The sequence below is a fragment of the Colossoma macropomum genome, unplaced genomic scaffold, assembly GCF_904425465.1.
Source record: "Colossoma macropomum unplaced genomic scaffold, Colossoma_macropomum, whole genome shotgun sequence".
In the NCBI taxonomy this organism is placed as follows: Eukaryota; Metazoa; Chordata; class Actinopteri; order Characiformes; family Serrasalmidae; genus Colossoma; species Colossoma macropomum.
This window is the reverse complement of record NW_023494798.1, coordinates 17,216,461-17,234,273: the sequence shown is the minus strand read 5'-3', so window position 1 is coordinate 17,234,273 and position 17,813 is coordinate 17,216,461. Positions and strand designations below refer to the sequence as shown.

General features: G+C 38.9%; 1 protein-coding gene across 2 annotated transcripts in view; it reads right to left on the bottom strand.

Annotated features, from left to right (window-relative positions):
* The window catches only part of cdh13 (cadherin 13, H-cadherin (heart)), a 504,621-nt gene that overhangs the window by 262,923 nt on the left and 223,885 nt on the right, over window positions 1-17,813 (bottom strand). The window contains exons 5-6 of one of the 2 annotated variants that reach the window (XM_036585553.1): window positions 16,591-16,596; window positions 15,075-15,227 (exon numbers count right to left, since the gene is read on the bottom strand). In XM_036585553.1, the coding sequence (XP_036441446.1) occupies window positions 15,075-15,227; window positions 16,591-16,596 (159 nt within the window). The remainder of the gene's footprint in view (window positions 1-15,074; window positions 15,228-16,590; window positions 16,597-17,813) is intronic. The other variant, XM_036585554.1, reaches the window with a different exon arrangement.

Here is a 17,813-nt window from a genome sequence, read left to right as displayed (position 1 = left end):
TGTTGGCTGACATTTTTGATTGGTGGACTATTCCAGCAGTGACACTGAGGTGTCTGATTCACTTTATTCTATCAATTTATTTTACTTAGACTGGTCTTAAGAGAATATTTATTAATTAATTTAGAAGCCTTAAGAGAATCCTTAACTTAGCCTTAAGAGAATTGTTATTTATTTATTTTTGTTTGTTTATGTAGTTGATTTATGTGAAGTTAATGTACCATGGTTTTTAGTGTTCTTCTCCTTAGTGTTCCAAATTGTTGGTGATTTAATAAAAGCCAGATGTTTTTTCTTATTCACCCCCACCCCACCAAAAAACAAACAAACAAAAAATGAGGTATGAACCAAACCAGGGATTTGGGGAATCACTACACCCCTACCATACACTAATTTTATGACCAGATCTGACCATATGCGAATGATGAATAGAGGTCACTGACACGTAAACAAGTTCCCAGCTTACTCGCCACTTAGCCTTTCCAGTCTGTCAGAGTTATTTAACACATCAATCTCTGTGTTTCATTCCAACCACGCAATGCAGAACGCTGGCTGTAATTAACTTCAGATAAATATCAGTTACTGCTCTGAGTACACACACCACACACACAGAGCACACACAGTCATTTCTACAGTATTCAGAGCAAAGTGCCACAGCCTGAGGATCGCAGAGGGAGAGGCGGATCGATGGAGGACAAACAGCTGTTGGATGTGGCGATTCCATTACTTCCCTGCAGTGGATCAAAACATTCCCTGCGCCAGCAGTAAGCAAACCCAGCCCGGCTGTAGCTACGAGAGCTGTCCCATCGCGATAACTTAGTTGCTTCTTGCTGGAGGACGGAAAAAAACGGACCTCCACTGAGACTGGAAACTGGAGAAAGTCACTGCATGTCATCAGCAGACTGTTCAGTAGGCAATGAAGCAGCATAGTCATATGGCTACCACTGCACGCCTGTGGAATTCATCTGTACCATACACGCAGCATCCATATGTTCCTTATCAATGGATGGATGATTTCTTTCTTCTTTTCATATCTGCCTCCATCTGATCTCTTTCACTTTGTCTCTGTCAGCCTTTCTCTGATGTGTGAGAGAGAGCGAGAGTTAGAGAGAGAAACAGAGAAAGAGAGAGCGAGGGAGGGAGAAAGAGCGAGAGAGAGAGAGAGAGAGAGAGAGAGAGAGAGAGAGGCTGGCAGTCAGAGCTCCTGCAGGAGTGCAGTAATTTGCTTCGGCACAAAGAGCATGTTTCTGTCTCCCGCAGCCTTTCAGCTCTCCGATGGACGTGGGAGAGCTGCTTCTACTCTTTTAAAATAGAACACATTCTCCCGACCAGGAGAGAAGAGATATCAGCATGATCTCTATTAGATAGGGCTTTCATTGCTCATGCAATTCACTTTCGTTTTACTTCTTTAATATACAGAGCTAAGCCTTAAACGCCTTTTATAGCTAGCAACATAAGCAGCCTAAGGCCTTCTCAAGTAAATGTGAATTTCAACTTCTTTGAATGAATCTGATCTCGAAAAACTTTATATTATACTTTTATACAAGACAGTACAGTTAGAACATTCTGTGGCCATCTCAACTACACTGCCATTGCAACATCACTGAGGGTATTTTCCCAATTACACCTTTATGTACACTAATGTGCAAAAGTCAGAGACCACCCTTCCATTGTTTAATTTCCTGTTAAAATGGCCATTCAATGACAAAATTAGAAATAAAAATAGAAAAAAATATGTTTAAAAGAAAATTACACAGAAGCCTAATATTTTTTTCAGTACTTCATGTGTCCACCCTTTGTCTTTATTACAGCGTCCATTCTTTTCAGGACCCTTGCTTTCAGTTTTTCAAAGAAATCTGCAGGGATATTTTTCCACACCTCCAAAGTTCAGTCTTAGAAGTTCGTTGCTTTTTCAGCTTCTCACCATCCAAGTAATACCAAACGCACTTAATACTGCCGAAGTCTGGACTCTGGGGTGGTCAGTGCATTGTTCTGAGAACACCAACAGCTTCTTTGGTGATTTGATTTTTTTTTTTCTCAGTAACAGCTTCTTGACAGCTACACATCCTTTCAGACCCATAGCACTGAATTATCTTCTCACAGTGGAAGGATGGACAGAAACACCTGTGTATTTTTTCAGATCTGAAGCAAAAGTGGAGCTTGATTTTCTCTCATCTCTAAAAGATGAAATCTTTAAGTACTGTTTATCTAATGGTGACTGTGTTTTTGGTCCACCAGGTCTTGTACAATTGTAAGGGTCCTATTTTCTCTTTATCTTTTAATACAATTTTAAAAACTCAGGCTTTGGAAACACCTGTTTTCTGTGTTCTGTGACCTCCCTTTCCTTCTGCAAGCGGATTATTTTACAATTAAGCTCCCCAGAAATATCTGCTGAAAAACAGTCTTTGGACAGCAAATAAATGAAGGGTAGTTTTTTTTACTTTTGCACCGTTCTGTAGATGTGAGTTCTCTTTCAAATGCTTGAATGAAAGAATCAGCTTTCTCAGGGTTTTTATTTTAATTACATCTGGACATTTGTCCCTGACATTCGTTTCACTGACTGGCTCTCAGTGCTGAGGAATGTACTGTGACAGTATGTCTCCACAGAAGGCTACAGTGTTATTTCACAATAGTTCACATAGTGTTCTAACACAGCCATATTTTAACTGGAGGGTAGAGATGTTCTGAGGTGGAAGAACAATGTTCTTATGTTCTGAGAGTAATCACAGTTCACGGGGATTGATTTTACTAGAAAAAGGCATTCACAAAGATCAACGGGATGGGATGGGACTGGCTTGTTGATGAGAGAGTTCAAAAGAGAACGGCCTGACTGGTACGAGCCAAAAGAAAGGCTATGGTAACTAAGATGACCACTCTGTACAATTGTGGTGAGCAGAAAAGCATCTCAGAATGCACAACACATCGAACCTTGAGGTAGATTGGCTACAACAGCGGAAGATCATGTCGGGTTCCACTTCTCTCAGCCAAGAACAGAAAGCTGAGGTTGCAGTGGGCACAGGCTCACCAAAACTGGACAGCTGAAGACTGGAAAAACGTATCCTGGTCTAATGAACCACAGATGGTAGGGTTTGAATTTGCATGAATCCATGGACCCAGCCTGCCTTGTGTCAACAGGTGGAGGCGGTGTAATGATGTGGGGAAAGTTTTCATGACACACTTTGGGCCTGTTAATACCAATCAATCACTGTTTGAATGCTGCAGTCTCTTTATTGTTGCTGACCATGTGCATCCTTTCATGGCCACAATTAACCATCTTCTAATGACATCTTCTAATAAATAGGAAAATGAGTTCAGTGTTCTTCAGTGGCCTTCCCAGTGACTGGGATGTGCTAGAATGGGGGATTCACAGCATGATAGTGCACCTAAAAAACTAATTGCATGATGCAATCATGTGAACATTGATCAGAATCTCAAAGGAATGTTTCTAATATCTTGTGGGATTCATGCCACAAAGAATTGAGGCTGTTCAGAGAGTAAAAGGGAGGCCCTATATATATGTTCTATTAAATAAGAAATTTATTAGTAAGTATATTTTTTGCCCCTTTAATTTCCCTTTTCACACTGCACCTACATGTACTTCTCACATGCATGAAAGACACACTAGAAACCTGCTAATAAATGCTAACTAAAATCTTTCAGACCTAAGAAACAGCAATGTGAATAAATGCAACCCAAAAAGTCCTGGCTTATTATTCATGAAGCTATAAAACTATGAGACTAATATGTAAAAGTTGCTCTGAAAGTGAGGAACTGAAGTTTAAGGTGTTAACATCTTGAGAAGCACTTTAAGCATACTAAACAAAATGGAAGCAAAAGGAAAAAAAAAAAACTTCATCCCAGCAGAGCACCTAGACATTGCAGAGAAGTGAAATGCCATCTATAAGCTTCATTGAAGCCACTGACTGTAAAAAGTTTTTGCGCTCAAACATGGTGCAGTATCAACTGAATATATATATATATATATATATATATATATATATATATATATATAAAATACATTCTTACTGAGGCTATTTCGCATTTCATAGCGTGCTGAATGTACACAATACCTCACCAGGCACGTCTCCTTATTACACCCGCATAAAACGTTAATTTTGTCACCAGCACGGAATCCAGGCCAAAACAGTCATAAAATATCTATGCTGTTTTGCTTCGATGCATACATGTGCAGTATATTTGCTGCTTATTAAATTTTATAGCCCACAAAAAGTATTACAAACTACAGTCCTGAGGACATCACTTTTTATTGAGGACAACAACATCCTCCTTTATTCAGACTGAAATAGTTGCCTTGGCTGGTGGGCTGTTGGTGTGTAGAAGTATGGGTGTTTTCTTAAAGCTCTTGGACACTAAGATGTGAAATTTATGAGGATGTTAAAACTTTTAAGGGATCTAGAATAAGTACTCCTGTGCAAGTTACAGATATATTGATAAATTCTGATCACTTCTAAGTGTTATATTTATCCTGTGGAGCCCTATGCGGCTCTATAAACTCTTCACTTGGTTTTCTATCACCTCTAATCAGTAGATTTACCTGATATTCCATAACACAATATGGAGTAGAGGGATCAGGAATGTGTCTGGAGGTCATGCAAATATAACCACATTTATTAACCCTTTAAGGTCGATGAAAAAAGTGGCTACTTCTGTTGTTTAATCTGCTGTTCTCCATTAATTACATGATTTCTTAGTTCTGTTGAGAATATTGTCCAACAAAGCCAAAAGTTCCTAAGATTTTTATTTAGTGGTATAAACTAACTAAGCAAACGCATGAATAAGGATGTAAGTCACATTTCATTCATGTTTTACAGTTATCCTGATTAAGCAAAATAATTATAACCTTCTATTGATTTAAAATGCTCTCTGAATGAGCTTGCATGTTTGTTTGGAAATATCACAGAGCAACCAACAGTAAAGGGAGCCTCATGACTCTTTTATACAGTGACAGAAAACATGGTAGCACACAGAAAACAGTGTTTCTAAATGCTGATGTTTTTCACTGTGGACATGTGGCAGATTTAGGGCGCCTGTAATATGGGACACAGTATGTTAGGCAGAGGTGGGAACAAGTCACTAAGTTGCAAGCAACAAGTAAGTCTCAAGTCTTGGCACTCAAGTCCAGAGTCAAGTCAACCCTAACCAACCCTAACCCAAGTCGATAGTCTCGATTCAAGTCTCGTGTCAGTACAGGCGAGTCTCAAGTCAATAATCCTAATCTTCGAGTCCTAAACAAGTCAGTCTGCATTCTTCAGTTAATTTAAGGTCATAACACTGAACAATGGTAACAGTACTACAGCCTTTTAGTGACAGCATGTTAGTAGTATATGGCTGTGTTTTTTCCAACAAAAATACAAAATCCATGGTACGCAGATAACAATGATAGCCGTACTATATACACACAGAGTAGTGCACTACGTATAAAAAGAATTTGAAAAGTACTATTGAAGAAAAAAACTTATTTTTTTTTGGGAACATTGGGCACACACATTAAAATAAAAACTAGCTCAGCACTAAAACTAGTTCAACCAATTAAAAAACAGCTGCTAGTTTGAATTGAATTTAGACAACAAGAAAAACCAAAACGATCAGGCTAAACAAAAATTACAGAAAAGACAGCAAAATTATGTTGAATGTAGAAAGCTGAAGTTGACTTTTTTCGTCAGCAGCTTCTTATTCGAATTTTCCATTCCACCTTAAATGGTGCAGCAGTTTCATTTCGGTGCCTGACTGCTGCACCATTTAAGGTTGAACGGAAAATTCCAATCTGAAGCTGGTGAAAAATGTCAACTTCAGCCTCATGGTGAATGTTGCACTTGTTTTACCTGCAGAAGCTGTTAAAATTGGTCAAACAGAGAGCTGTGTCTCTTTAATTTTGTTGTTTTGTTTGTTGTTCTCGTTGCTGTATGTCAGATTTACAGCAGGAAACAAATCCATTCACATGAAAAATAACTAACTGTTTAGCAGTCTGCAGTCAGACTCTGCCGTTTCTCTCGCTTTGAGACTCGAGTCTTTCTGAGTCATAACGCTGAAGTCTGAGTCACAGTCCAAGTCATTCGTGTTGAAGTCAAAGTCTTTCTCAATTTTCTCGAGTCTCAAGTCATCAAATGTGTGACTCCGTATCCAAGTCATATGACTCAAGTCCACACCTCTGTTAGGCCATCCAACTGACAATTGATAAACCGATGGGATTCTCTTAATCACACACACACACAGTGTTCCAGTCTTTTGAAGCCTCATCCAATTCTTCATTACTTGGCTGCAATAATCCCGTGCTGATATTCACTAACACTGCTGCATTTTCCCAGGAGAGCTCAGCTCCATTAACTCTGCTCTTTCATTTTCCTCATCACTCTACAAATAAATATGATATTGTCTTAAACATTAACTAATATTACAGCATAGGATACACAGCTGTAGAACAATCTAATTTCATCAGTGTTGAACCATATACTGCAGCAGGGTTTATAATATATAGGCAGGGCCTTTGGTGGGCAGTAATTATAGGCTAACCTGTCCACTGTGCAACAATCTTCAATGTCCTTGGGCAGCCATTTCCATGCATACAAGAACAGGCTCCTTTGTACTCGAATGGGGAGACACCTATAAACCCAAAATTGCATGCCAAGCTAACTTGGTTGACAGTAACGAGAAAATAAATCAGTGTTAAGCAAGAAGGAATAATCATGGCAAAAAAACGTACAAAACCTATTTTTGAGATTGCTCTGGAAACTAATGTCCATTAAGCTTTTACAAAGGCTGGGACAATGACGAAGGACACCACAGGGATGCCATATCAATATCGTGCTTGGACCACAAAACACAGAAGACAATGAACACTTTCAAAACTTCAGACGTTTAGTTACTCAGCTGTAGTCATAACAGCATACATCTCAAACGTACGTCCAGAAGTGCTAACACCTAATTAGAAATACTGAAAAAGGTGTCATGCCATGGTGTTATGTTTCACTGCATTTTCTTTCACTGGAACTGCAAAACACAAGTGTTTGTGAAATCTAAATTCATATCACTAATTAGATCTCTTCTAATTAGTAGCTTTGAAATGTACGTTGGATTCGTCTTGCACATTTTTCCCAGAAGTCACATAGCAGGTGTATCAACATGTCACGCTACCCACTATTTATCAATCATAAGCCTTTGCCGCTCCACACTTTGCATGTATCTTAATTTAATTAATGTGTTAGTGTATCTAAGTTAACAATACAATTATAATGAGCATTATGTCAGTGACAGAAGTTGCAGTTATTGCCTGTGATAACAAAAGCATATTGGAATTTGATATCACAAACCTCGTTTCCAAAACAATTTGGACAGTGAAATGCTAATAAATACAGAAAACAGTGATAAGTAAATCTGTTTGACCTGTATTAAATTTAAAGCAAGTAAAAAACAGTCTGAAAACATCATATTTGATGTCTGCAATATGAACGTTACTGTAAATATATATGAATTCAACATCCAGTTGAGGCAGGAACATGTTTAACATTGTGTTACATCACATTTACTTCATACAACACTTAGTGAGTGTTTGAGGGCTGAAGATGAATGAAAGTGTTTCTTGACAACAGTTTCTCAGTGTATCTCCAGACCCTATTCGATGATCTCTATCACAGAAGCATGCCGTTTTAATGCAGTGCCATATTGAGGGATCGGAGGTGATGGGCATTAACTTGTGGCAGCCTTGCCCTTTGCACACAGAGATTTCTCTGGAATCCCTGAATCTTTTAACGGATTTGTGCAAGGATTTTCGATATTTGGAAATACCCAAAATCCTTGCAATCGCTCGCTCAGGAATGTTGTTCTTAAACAGTGGGAAAATTTGCTGGCTCATTTTTTGGCGAAGTGGCGAGCCCCAACCCATCCTTGCTTATAAAAACAAGGCAAGGCAAGTTTATTTATACAGCACCTTTCATCCACTGCGGTCAAGTGCTTTACGAATGAAAAATACAAAGATAATTCAAATTAAATGTTAAAAAAATGAAGGAGAACAGAAATTTAAAATGTTCTTTAAAATTATTTTAAACAATAGATCTGAAAGAGAAGAAATAAAAATCAATTAAAATCAAGTACAGCAGCACTAACAGTGTTTTAAACTGAGCTGAAAGCCTTCTCAAGTAGAAATGTTTTCAGCCCAGATTTAAAAGTGTCCAGTGTTGTGGCTCTTCTAATGCTTTCTGTCAACTGGTTCCATTTAAGAGCAGCACAGTAGCCAACATTAAAGTGTATACTTACAAAAAAACAAATATAATTTATTATAATATAATTTATATTAAATATAAAAAAATTACATTGAAAACATATAGCAAAATAATAATAATATGATAATAACTCAACTTCTAAGAGTTAACTGACATGAAATGAACACAAACTGCAGTAAAGCACCATGGGATACATCATCTATGGTTTCAGTCAAACAAAGTGGACTTCCTGCAGGAGGAGCTTTTAGAGGCGAATTAAGCAGGCGTGACATAGAGGTCTGTCTTCAGACTAGTCCAATAATAGAGCTTTTATCCTCATGGCCCAGTGTCCAGCAGCACTCAGGCCACGAATAGCACAGCGAAGAGCATAATTACACAGTCACCAGCAAGAGAAAATGCTTCAAATATGTCAATTGCATGGTTAGTTAGACCTTCAGTGGAAATGTTATGCCTTTCCACTACAGTAAGTGTCCCTAGGAGGATCTGTGTGTGTGTGTCTGCTACTGTATAAGCAGGAAATGTGTCAATTTAAACAAGGCTTTTAGACAGCTCTAATGTGAAAATAAAGATGAGTAAATTATTCTGATGATGCAGCTGCTCAGTTTTGGCTGTGTCTGTGTGACCTCAGCACTGTGTGTTTTCACACACATCTGTGTTTATACCTACATTTAAATCCATTTAAATTTCTTACAGCCATGATGCTCTTTATCTCAGTTACAGCTTATAACAGCAAACATCAGTTAATGTCCAGCTGTACAGACACACAGTCACTAATCACTGCTGTATCATCCACACACAGCATAGGTGAGAGCTCAGTGCCTTCATCATTCTAGAAGGAACTTTCAGGCACAGGAGAAACAGCTCTGCACATCCAGTAATTGGGTGGATATTTAGGGTGATTCCACATTAAAATACTCTGAATCTCTATAAAAATACAAAATATGACTGGCTGAGCCACATTTAATGACATTTTAAAACACTCATACAGTACTGTGCAAAAGTCAGAGAATACTGAGGAGAACAAAAACAGGAAAACTGGAGTTCAAAATATGATTTGAAGTTACAGAGAAATTCGTACCCCTAACAACCATGCAAGAACTGGTAGACCACCAAAACTGTCACTATTAGATAAACATCGCTTAAAGTTTTTATCTTTGAGAGAGAGGAGGAATTCAAGCTCCACTCTTCCTTCAGATCTAAAAAATCCACAGGTGTTTCTGTACATCCTTCCACTCGCTCAACACTCAACACTATGAGTCTGAAAGGATGTGTAGCTGTCAAGAGGCCGTTACTGAAATAAGGAAATAGACAAATAAGATGCAAATTTGTAAAATTTGTGTATGGGATTACCTGGATAGTGAGAAGCACAAAATGCTGGAATGGAAGCTGTAATGAAAGGGACACACTAAACACTGAAAAAATACAAATGAAACTTTAGACAAGCCCAACATGAGGCACCAGCTATGTAACTGTATTATAACAATGCAAGCTGAACTAGTAAATCTGAACACAAAATTAACAAAAACAAAAATCCATCTAAACCCAAATCCAAATCTAACCTTTAGCATGAAAATAACATGTTTTAACACAATAAACTGAGAACTGATTGACATTGCATAGGTGTTTGCAATGATTATGCAATTTCTTCATAAGGCTAATCCAAGAAGTTTAGTCCCACTTATATATTTTGTAGATATTTGAGCTCCCCAGACAAAAAAATCAGTCACCTTGCATGTTTAAGGTAGTAACTTCAGGCCACTGCAGATGCTGTTGCACGAGGATGATCAGGCAATAAATATCTGCAGGGTGTGTGACAGGATTCATAGATTGAGAAGAGGTGGTACAGCGCAGTGAATGTCTCGCTGGAAAATGGGTCGCAAAGCAGATGTTAATGATTGGCAAAAAGGAGTGATTGCATTTGGGTGTGCCAAAGGTGTAGTGTGTAGGAAATAGCTGAATTTGCAGGTGTACTAAGGCATACAGTCATACAGGTCTACCAGCAGTGGCAAAAATCCCAGTCTACAGGAAATTCTCATCAGAATTGTGGCTGAAAGACGAAACTGACAGGCAAATTCTGTTTCATAATTTTCCTAATTATCTGGCCAACTAAAGTGTCTGCTTACTAAGCTTAGTGACACCAGCAGGACCACCATGATCCTGAAATTGTCAAAAAAGAAAAGGATAAACAGGTTCAACAAACAACTAAACCAGGTAAGTTGGAAGAAATTCACAGGACATGTCAGCGTCAGCAAGCTATAAAGGTTGTGGTGGTTTGAACAGCTCCTATTAGCTAAACATTTAGTGAATGGCAAACTTAGTGGGGTGTTCATAGAGAGATAATGACTAGCCTATACTGAGTCAACAAGAGTTTATAAACAATGTCAAATCTATGTTGATTACGACAGTTGACTAACTTATGACCGGCTATGTTACCAAAGCGGTTTCACCCCCTGTCTGTGTGTGCACCTAGTTATGTTTGCAAACAGGAAACCCGCCAATCGGCATTGGCCACAAAAATTTCAGACCTACACACTCATCCTCACGCACACACACACAAACAGTCTCACAGCGTGACATATGTGGAGGAATGAACTGCAGAGTGCACCGGAGGCTCCAGAGGCGTGCTGCTTCTCTGAGTGTGTGTGAGTGTGATGCCTGCAGTGATAGCAGTGGTGGGACACGGTAACCGTGGTGATGGCTGGGAGAACAGCCCAGGCTGGATCTGCTTCATCTGTGCCATGCTGCCCGTCATTACCGCTGCTGCGGGATGAGGTGGAATTAGCTCAACAGTAATTATTCCTGATGCGCCGTAGCGGGATCAGGCAGAAAATGTGCTAATTCCTGCCGCCATGGAATTAGGAGGAGTGTGTGAGCGCAGAGGTGTTTTTGTATGCACGTGTGTGAGAATGAGTGAGTGTGATTGGTTCATTGTGTGTGTGTCAGGTGGCCAAGATAGTAAACCCATTTGTGTGATTAGAAAACGAGAGTGAGAAAGAGAGAGAGACAGAGAAAGACAGAGACAGAGAGAGACAGAGACAGAGAGAGATAAAGACAGACAGAGAGAGAGAGAGAGAAAGAGAGAGACAGACAGAGTGAGAGACAGAGAGAGTGAGATACAGAGAGAGAAAGAGAGAGAGACAGAGAGAGAGTGAGAGAAAGAAAGAGAGAGACATAGAGAGAGAGGCCCAATCCCATTTCTTCTTATTACCCCTACCCCTTGTTTTCGAGTGTCACCTTGCCCCTTGGAACTGAGTTACAAGGGGTAGTGGTTTAAATCTTCCTCTACAAAATGGGACAACTCTCAAAAAAAAAAACCAAAAAAAAAAAACCTTGCTTCATTAACAGGCTACTAGCGGTGCTCTGTATGGGAAAGGGCCAGAGAGAGACAAAAAGAGGGAGAGAAAGAGAGAGAGTATGGTACAGTATGGCCAGCCTCACTTGTGCATTGTGATGTGAGTGTATGTGCAGTGGCGGGCTGAAATGTCGGTGGGCTTTGATGCATGAGTGTTTGCCGCTTGTGGCTATGATTGCGGCGCCGAGTATGTACGGACAGTAAAGAGGGACATGTAAATGTCAAGTAGTCCTCTGAGTGAGGGGCTTTGATCCCACCTGCGCTCCACAACACACTGCTGAATGGGCAACCAGTCCGGTTGGCCCCAACACACACACGTATGGACAAACACACAGGAGGTTTAAACCTCTGACCTCAAGATGATTTGATTTAGGAAATTAAGAATGATTCAAGAATTATGTTTAAAAGTACACTGAATATACAAATGTGACTAAAGACATTAACCAAAGACATTTACATTACAAGCTTAATTGCTCAGTTCCAACTTCTGATCCATCTTTTTAACCTGATGGCTCACATTTGGGTGTGTGTATTGTAAAAAAAAAAGGTTTTAATGTAAAAAAAATTCTGAGTTGCATTAAAATTTTGAGTTATCTGAACCTCAAACAGTAGGTTAATAGAGCAAAAATCTGTGTTTTAAGCCCTGTTAACTTGTTATTTGAAGTAAAAATAAATACAAATTTTAAGGCAGCCAAGTAACTAACTCAGTTTTTTTCCAACTAAGTATCCCAGAGCTGTCGTTGGTGTGAAAGAACCTGTGCCCTGAAATGACCCACATGCGCACATCCTAATCATAACATCTGAATGAACCATGTGCATTATAAACAACAACAAACCAACTAGCTAGCAGGACAAGCAGTCGCCGCAAAGATAATTTGCTCCCAACAGCTCTCAGCTGTTCATTTTCAGATGAAGGCAAATGAGGGTCAAATGCATTGCTTTTGCAGTGTTTACTGGCCCTTACTTCAAGTTATTTGCTGCTGCCACGCTAACACTGAATGATGGTGCATGCACAGTGGGAAATAACAAACAAACAAAAATGACATGAATCATCAGATCTGATTTAAAAAGGTAAACATTAAGGTAAAAAATCTGACTCAGTGCCACTTCAGCCTGGAAATATTAACATACCCTAAAACCTTTTTAACAAGTTTCTTTTGTTTAAACAAATTATGTGCATACTTATTATCACTAGAATATAATGTATAAAATGTTATTATAATTATAATCTATTCTTACATTCAAAAACTGATGCAACTGAATCACTGCCATCAGACGCATCACCATATCCATACACACTTTTACACCTCTGACACACACCTTCATACATGTACTAGGGATGCACCAATGCCATTTTTTTCAGACTCAGTATGAGTACATGTTTTTAAGTACTTGCCAATACCGAAATCAACCTCTTACTGAATAACCTACTAAGAATTAAGTGTTTGTTAGTGTAAATGAGTGCAATGCCTCTTAAATACCCAGGCTTATTACATACTAGGGGTTATTATTTAGTAATTACAGGGACTTCAATACAAATCTACCTGATTTTAAATGAGGTGCATTATGTTATAAGCCAGATATGTAACATTAGTTAACTGGGATCGAGTAGTGTTGCAGTGAAGAAGAGCGGATTTTGCTCAGTGTCAGAAAAGCATTTCTGAACAGCTGTAGGTAAAGTAAGTTTCATAGTTTTGATCCCCGCTCCTCATCTGTGTCTCTAACAACAGTTTCTGGAGCACAGTGACAGCAGAAATCACATCTGAGGCTAAAGAATTCGAGAAGCTAACTAGTTACGTTTTACATCTTGTTCTTGTCTTGTTTGGCTGGTTGATCTGCTGTTGAATGCCCTCTAAAGCCAGGTATACAATATTATTAGAAATTTTGCTCTTTGGTGACTTACAATGTATGTTTGAATAGACCATTATGTACAGACAAAGCCTACAATTTATATATTCACTTTGTAAAAAAACACTCAGCATGATTGACAAACGATGTGAAACTGAGCTACAGCTCCTAACTTGTACTACACTGTTCACTGAAACTAAAACCAGGTGTTATAAAGTATTAACCTTTATAACTCACAATTCTACTCAGTGAAACAGAGTAAAGTCAGCATATTCAGACTTTGGTAGCTAATATTGACTTTTCTCTCCTCTAGTTTGACAGCCTATGTGTGTCATATTGGGAAAGTCATTGTGATTCCGTATTTAAAAATGGCATAAAATCACACAGTGTGTGCCTGGTGGAAATATGACAAGGCAGGAAGTTTAAAGTGACGAACAACTTTGTGTCTGACTTCTATCACATGGTATCAAGTGGTATTGGATGTTGGTATCTTTCTACAAGTGTGAGCAAATGAGCCTGGTATCAGGCCGATACCCAATACCAGTATTGGTACTGATGCATCCCTAACATGTACTGACAAACACACAGACACATAAACCCTTCAGTCTCTTATAGCAAACTTCTCCCATAGCAAAATACCAACGTGCTGAAAGGCTTCAGAGAAGGAGAAATCTGAAAACGCTCTCTCTCATTACAAAAAAAGCATTTCTCTTTAATAAAAAAGTCAAGCCGTGGGCAACAGACATATCCAGATTGCTCAAAGACCCTCTTAAACGCTTCATATCAGAATAGACCAGTGAGGCACAGCAAAACTGCAAGGGGAGGCCAACGTTTTTACTGATGGTCTTTCTTTGAAGACCCAAGAATACCAAAATAAGGAGTTCTTCCTCAGCTCATCTCTTCAGGGAATGGAAGACCAAGCAAACTTCCCCTTATCTGACAAATAGCAGAGGACAGCAAGAGATAGAGAGCAGTAACTGAGGTCCGGAATCAAAGAAGCGGTTCGATCAGCGGAGCAGCGGAATCAAAGGCCACACATTGTCTTTCTTGTTATCTGAAGTAGCCAAGGGGCGATCCTTTCTTCTGGCAAGGTGTTGCATGTTGGAAAAGTCTTTGTTTTTCAAGCTAAAAGGTTTTTTCTTCTAACAGCTAGTGCACAGCCAATCATAACAATAAACAATAAAGTTTTTCTCTCTTTTCCTATCAGCAGAATTGCTTAAATGAAAAGGTGTTGAACACACACAAATGCGCACACACCTGCAGAAGGCCTGTCTGGCTACTGATCACACAGAATAGATGAAAACTTATCCTCTTCATCATCTCTTTCCGGCACAGGAAGACACACAACTCCGCACACCCGTTTATCGGCAGGACACATACACAATGGTACTGCATTAGAACAGTTTGCATTTGCTACATCCTGTTATGACTTGAATAGCCTAGCCATCAACAACCTCCATTAAAGAAACTGGCACTGCATGCTAAAGCACTGCTACTACTTTGCCAATCACATTACATTAGTGTCACTGATATTAGACTATGTCAAATGCTTATGGGCTTTAATGTAAACTACACCCAGAACACTACTGCACACACTGATGCCAAAAAAGCCAGAAGGAAGCACATACTGAAGCCGTACTCACATGGTAGAAGGCTATGGCTTCTCGGTCTAGGGCTCGGCTGACCGCCACCTCGCCCGTCAGTTTGTTGATGCTGAACACACCCTTTGGGTCCTGATCCGCCCCCTTCCCCGTCAGTCTGAAGATATGGTCCTCTTTCATATCAGATGAGATCACCTGCACCATCACACACATACACAAACATGCATTCAGGAAACAACCTAATAACACCTATAGTTTTGCTTCTTTGCTGGAGCTACAAGGCTAAAGTTGCTAACAAGTAATGGAAGCTTATACACCACTAAACTGCATGCCTACATCATGAAAAAAGTGCCTCAAACTGTCGAGTTGTAACTGTAGAGTTGTAATAATCAACTCACAGAAGCAGATGTTGTGTAAAACTCGAACTTCATGCTTTTTTTTTTCCCCAAACATTGCGCCACTTTACCTGAAAATATGAACATGCATCATCTAGAAGATGAAGAATATTTAAATCCCTAATTTTGTCAAGCATATGTTTGGTTTCAGCGGCGCTCCAAAAGTGTTTTGCTGCGTCTCGTGGCAACGCTGCCTGCTTATTTCTGGTACCGCCGCCTGTTCTTGCGCATGCGCAGACTGAGTACTCCAAAAGAAAACAAAGTAAGAGTTTACATGAAATCTGATCTATTGGATTTCTAGACCTTACTCCGATTTAAGAAATTCGAGTATGATGTTTACATGACCATTTGAATAATCAGATAACTACAGAAATCTGATAATGATCGAATTACTGAGTGCATGTAAACACACACAATGATATTTTGTGGATACAAACTTCTAACTTCTAGGGATGCTCAAACTGTGCCATTGACAATTATTTTTATTTTGTCCAATTTGTGTTGCAATATTTTTAATGTAAATAATATGAGCTAGCTAAGTGTATTCAAGCTGTATTTGAATGTTTCTGCTACACCTATAACAACATTTTGGAGCATAATTATGCATGATTCAGTGTGTTAACATCCAGTTGCCTCTTTTATTTAATTCATGTTATTTAAATTGCCAACTTATTTTTGTTTAAGAGTTTTTAAAAAAATGGCCAATGGCCACTCGTGATAAACTCATTTTTAAAAAAATGGCCAATGGCCACTCGTGATATAAATAAATCACAGTTGGCCCTAAAAATTCATGGTCAGTGCACCTCTATGAGCTTCCACTACATTAGTTAAAAATGCCTTGTAACTTCAGTGCAAAACCAAATAAGCAAACATCTTTTCTGACTGACTTCATTAGACGGTAAGACGATTCATTTGATTTTCCACTGAACTATTGCTTTAATCACATACAAAACAATGGTATAAATAAGAATTAGGCTACAGATGAGAGGATTAGGTTAATCATATTTAACAGAACAAATTAGACTGACTGATTATGTTGCATGATATGTGTAAAGCTAATATGATATTGTTATGGTTTTAATGAGAACAGTTCAAGACTCCATGTCTTCATGCAGGATGTCGGGTGGCAGCACAAGTATTAAGAGGTGATCTGCAGTACTCACATGCGACTGGCCAAGTCCAAAGAGTTCCATCAGGGTGCAGCAGGTTAGGAAAAAAGAGAAAAGTGGAGCACGTTAATCACACACATGCCTCCACACACGTGCAGTGCACCTGAGTAAACTCCACATAAAGCACAATGTTGATTCATTTTAGAGTAACGTTTGTCTTTTGGGCTTGCTGAGTGAAGTTTGCCCTTGATGGCTAAAACATGCACTGAGAAAGTTCAGTTCTAGTTGTTACTATTAGCCTCATTACTATTTCATTGCTTTTAGTATTTCTTATGCTTTGATGTTTATTTTGTTTGTAGTTGATAGTTAGAGAAACTAATTTGTAACACAGTCATCTTTCAAATTAGATTCAAAAGAAATGTCCAACGTTTTGCCAAGTGAAAGCTCCTGCACTTCATTAGGCTAATTTAATTTTGACAAAAGACTGCAGTCTCCAGAACACTATGTAAATCACATTAATGAATGTATCAGATCTTACATAATCATCTAACAGGCTGTCAGTATACTTCTGTTTATTTGCAACTGCACACATACTTGCACACCAATACATTCACAAACCACACACACACACACACACACACACTCAAACCAAGGGAGGTTCAGCAGGCAGGTGGATGTACCCGAAATGTTACAAAATCAAAACCAGTGGCGAGCTGTGACTAGGCCCTCAGTTCCAGCCATTAATGTCAAAACTTGGTCAAAAATAAATCAAAACCCCTCTATGATAATGTGCCCCTATGGGATTCCAGTAGTATGTTAGCACTACTAACAACAATTCACATGTACACTTTTATGGTTGTTATTAATTAAACATGGACATTTGAAGCTTGTACAAGATAGAAAGCTTTATTTGAAGCTCATAGCAGACGTATTAACATCTATCTTACCTTGTAGCAGTTTTACAATGACTTCTTCAGTTAGAAACTCTGCCACAGAGCTGCTGTTGCTTTTCAATTCTAACAACTGACTGAAACAATTTGGTTAGGCTACCATACATACTCGCAGTCAGTGACATATTTAGGACTTTCAGAAGACTTTGGCCCAATCGCATTTCTTATTTTTACCCCTACCCCTTGGGATCCTTAAATAAAAAAGAACATTACTTTATTTACAGGCTACTAGTGCTGCTCTGTAGGCGACCCTGCCGGTCTGCAGTGATAGCAGAGGTGCGGTAAAGTTCAGCAACCTCTCTGCTGGTTTTAAATTAAGGGATCATA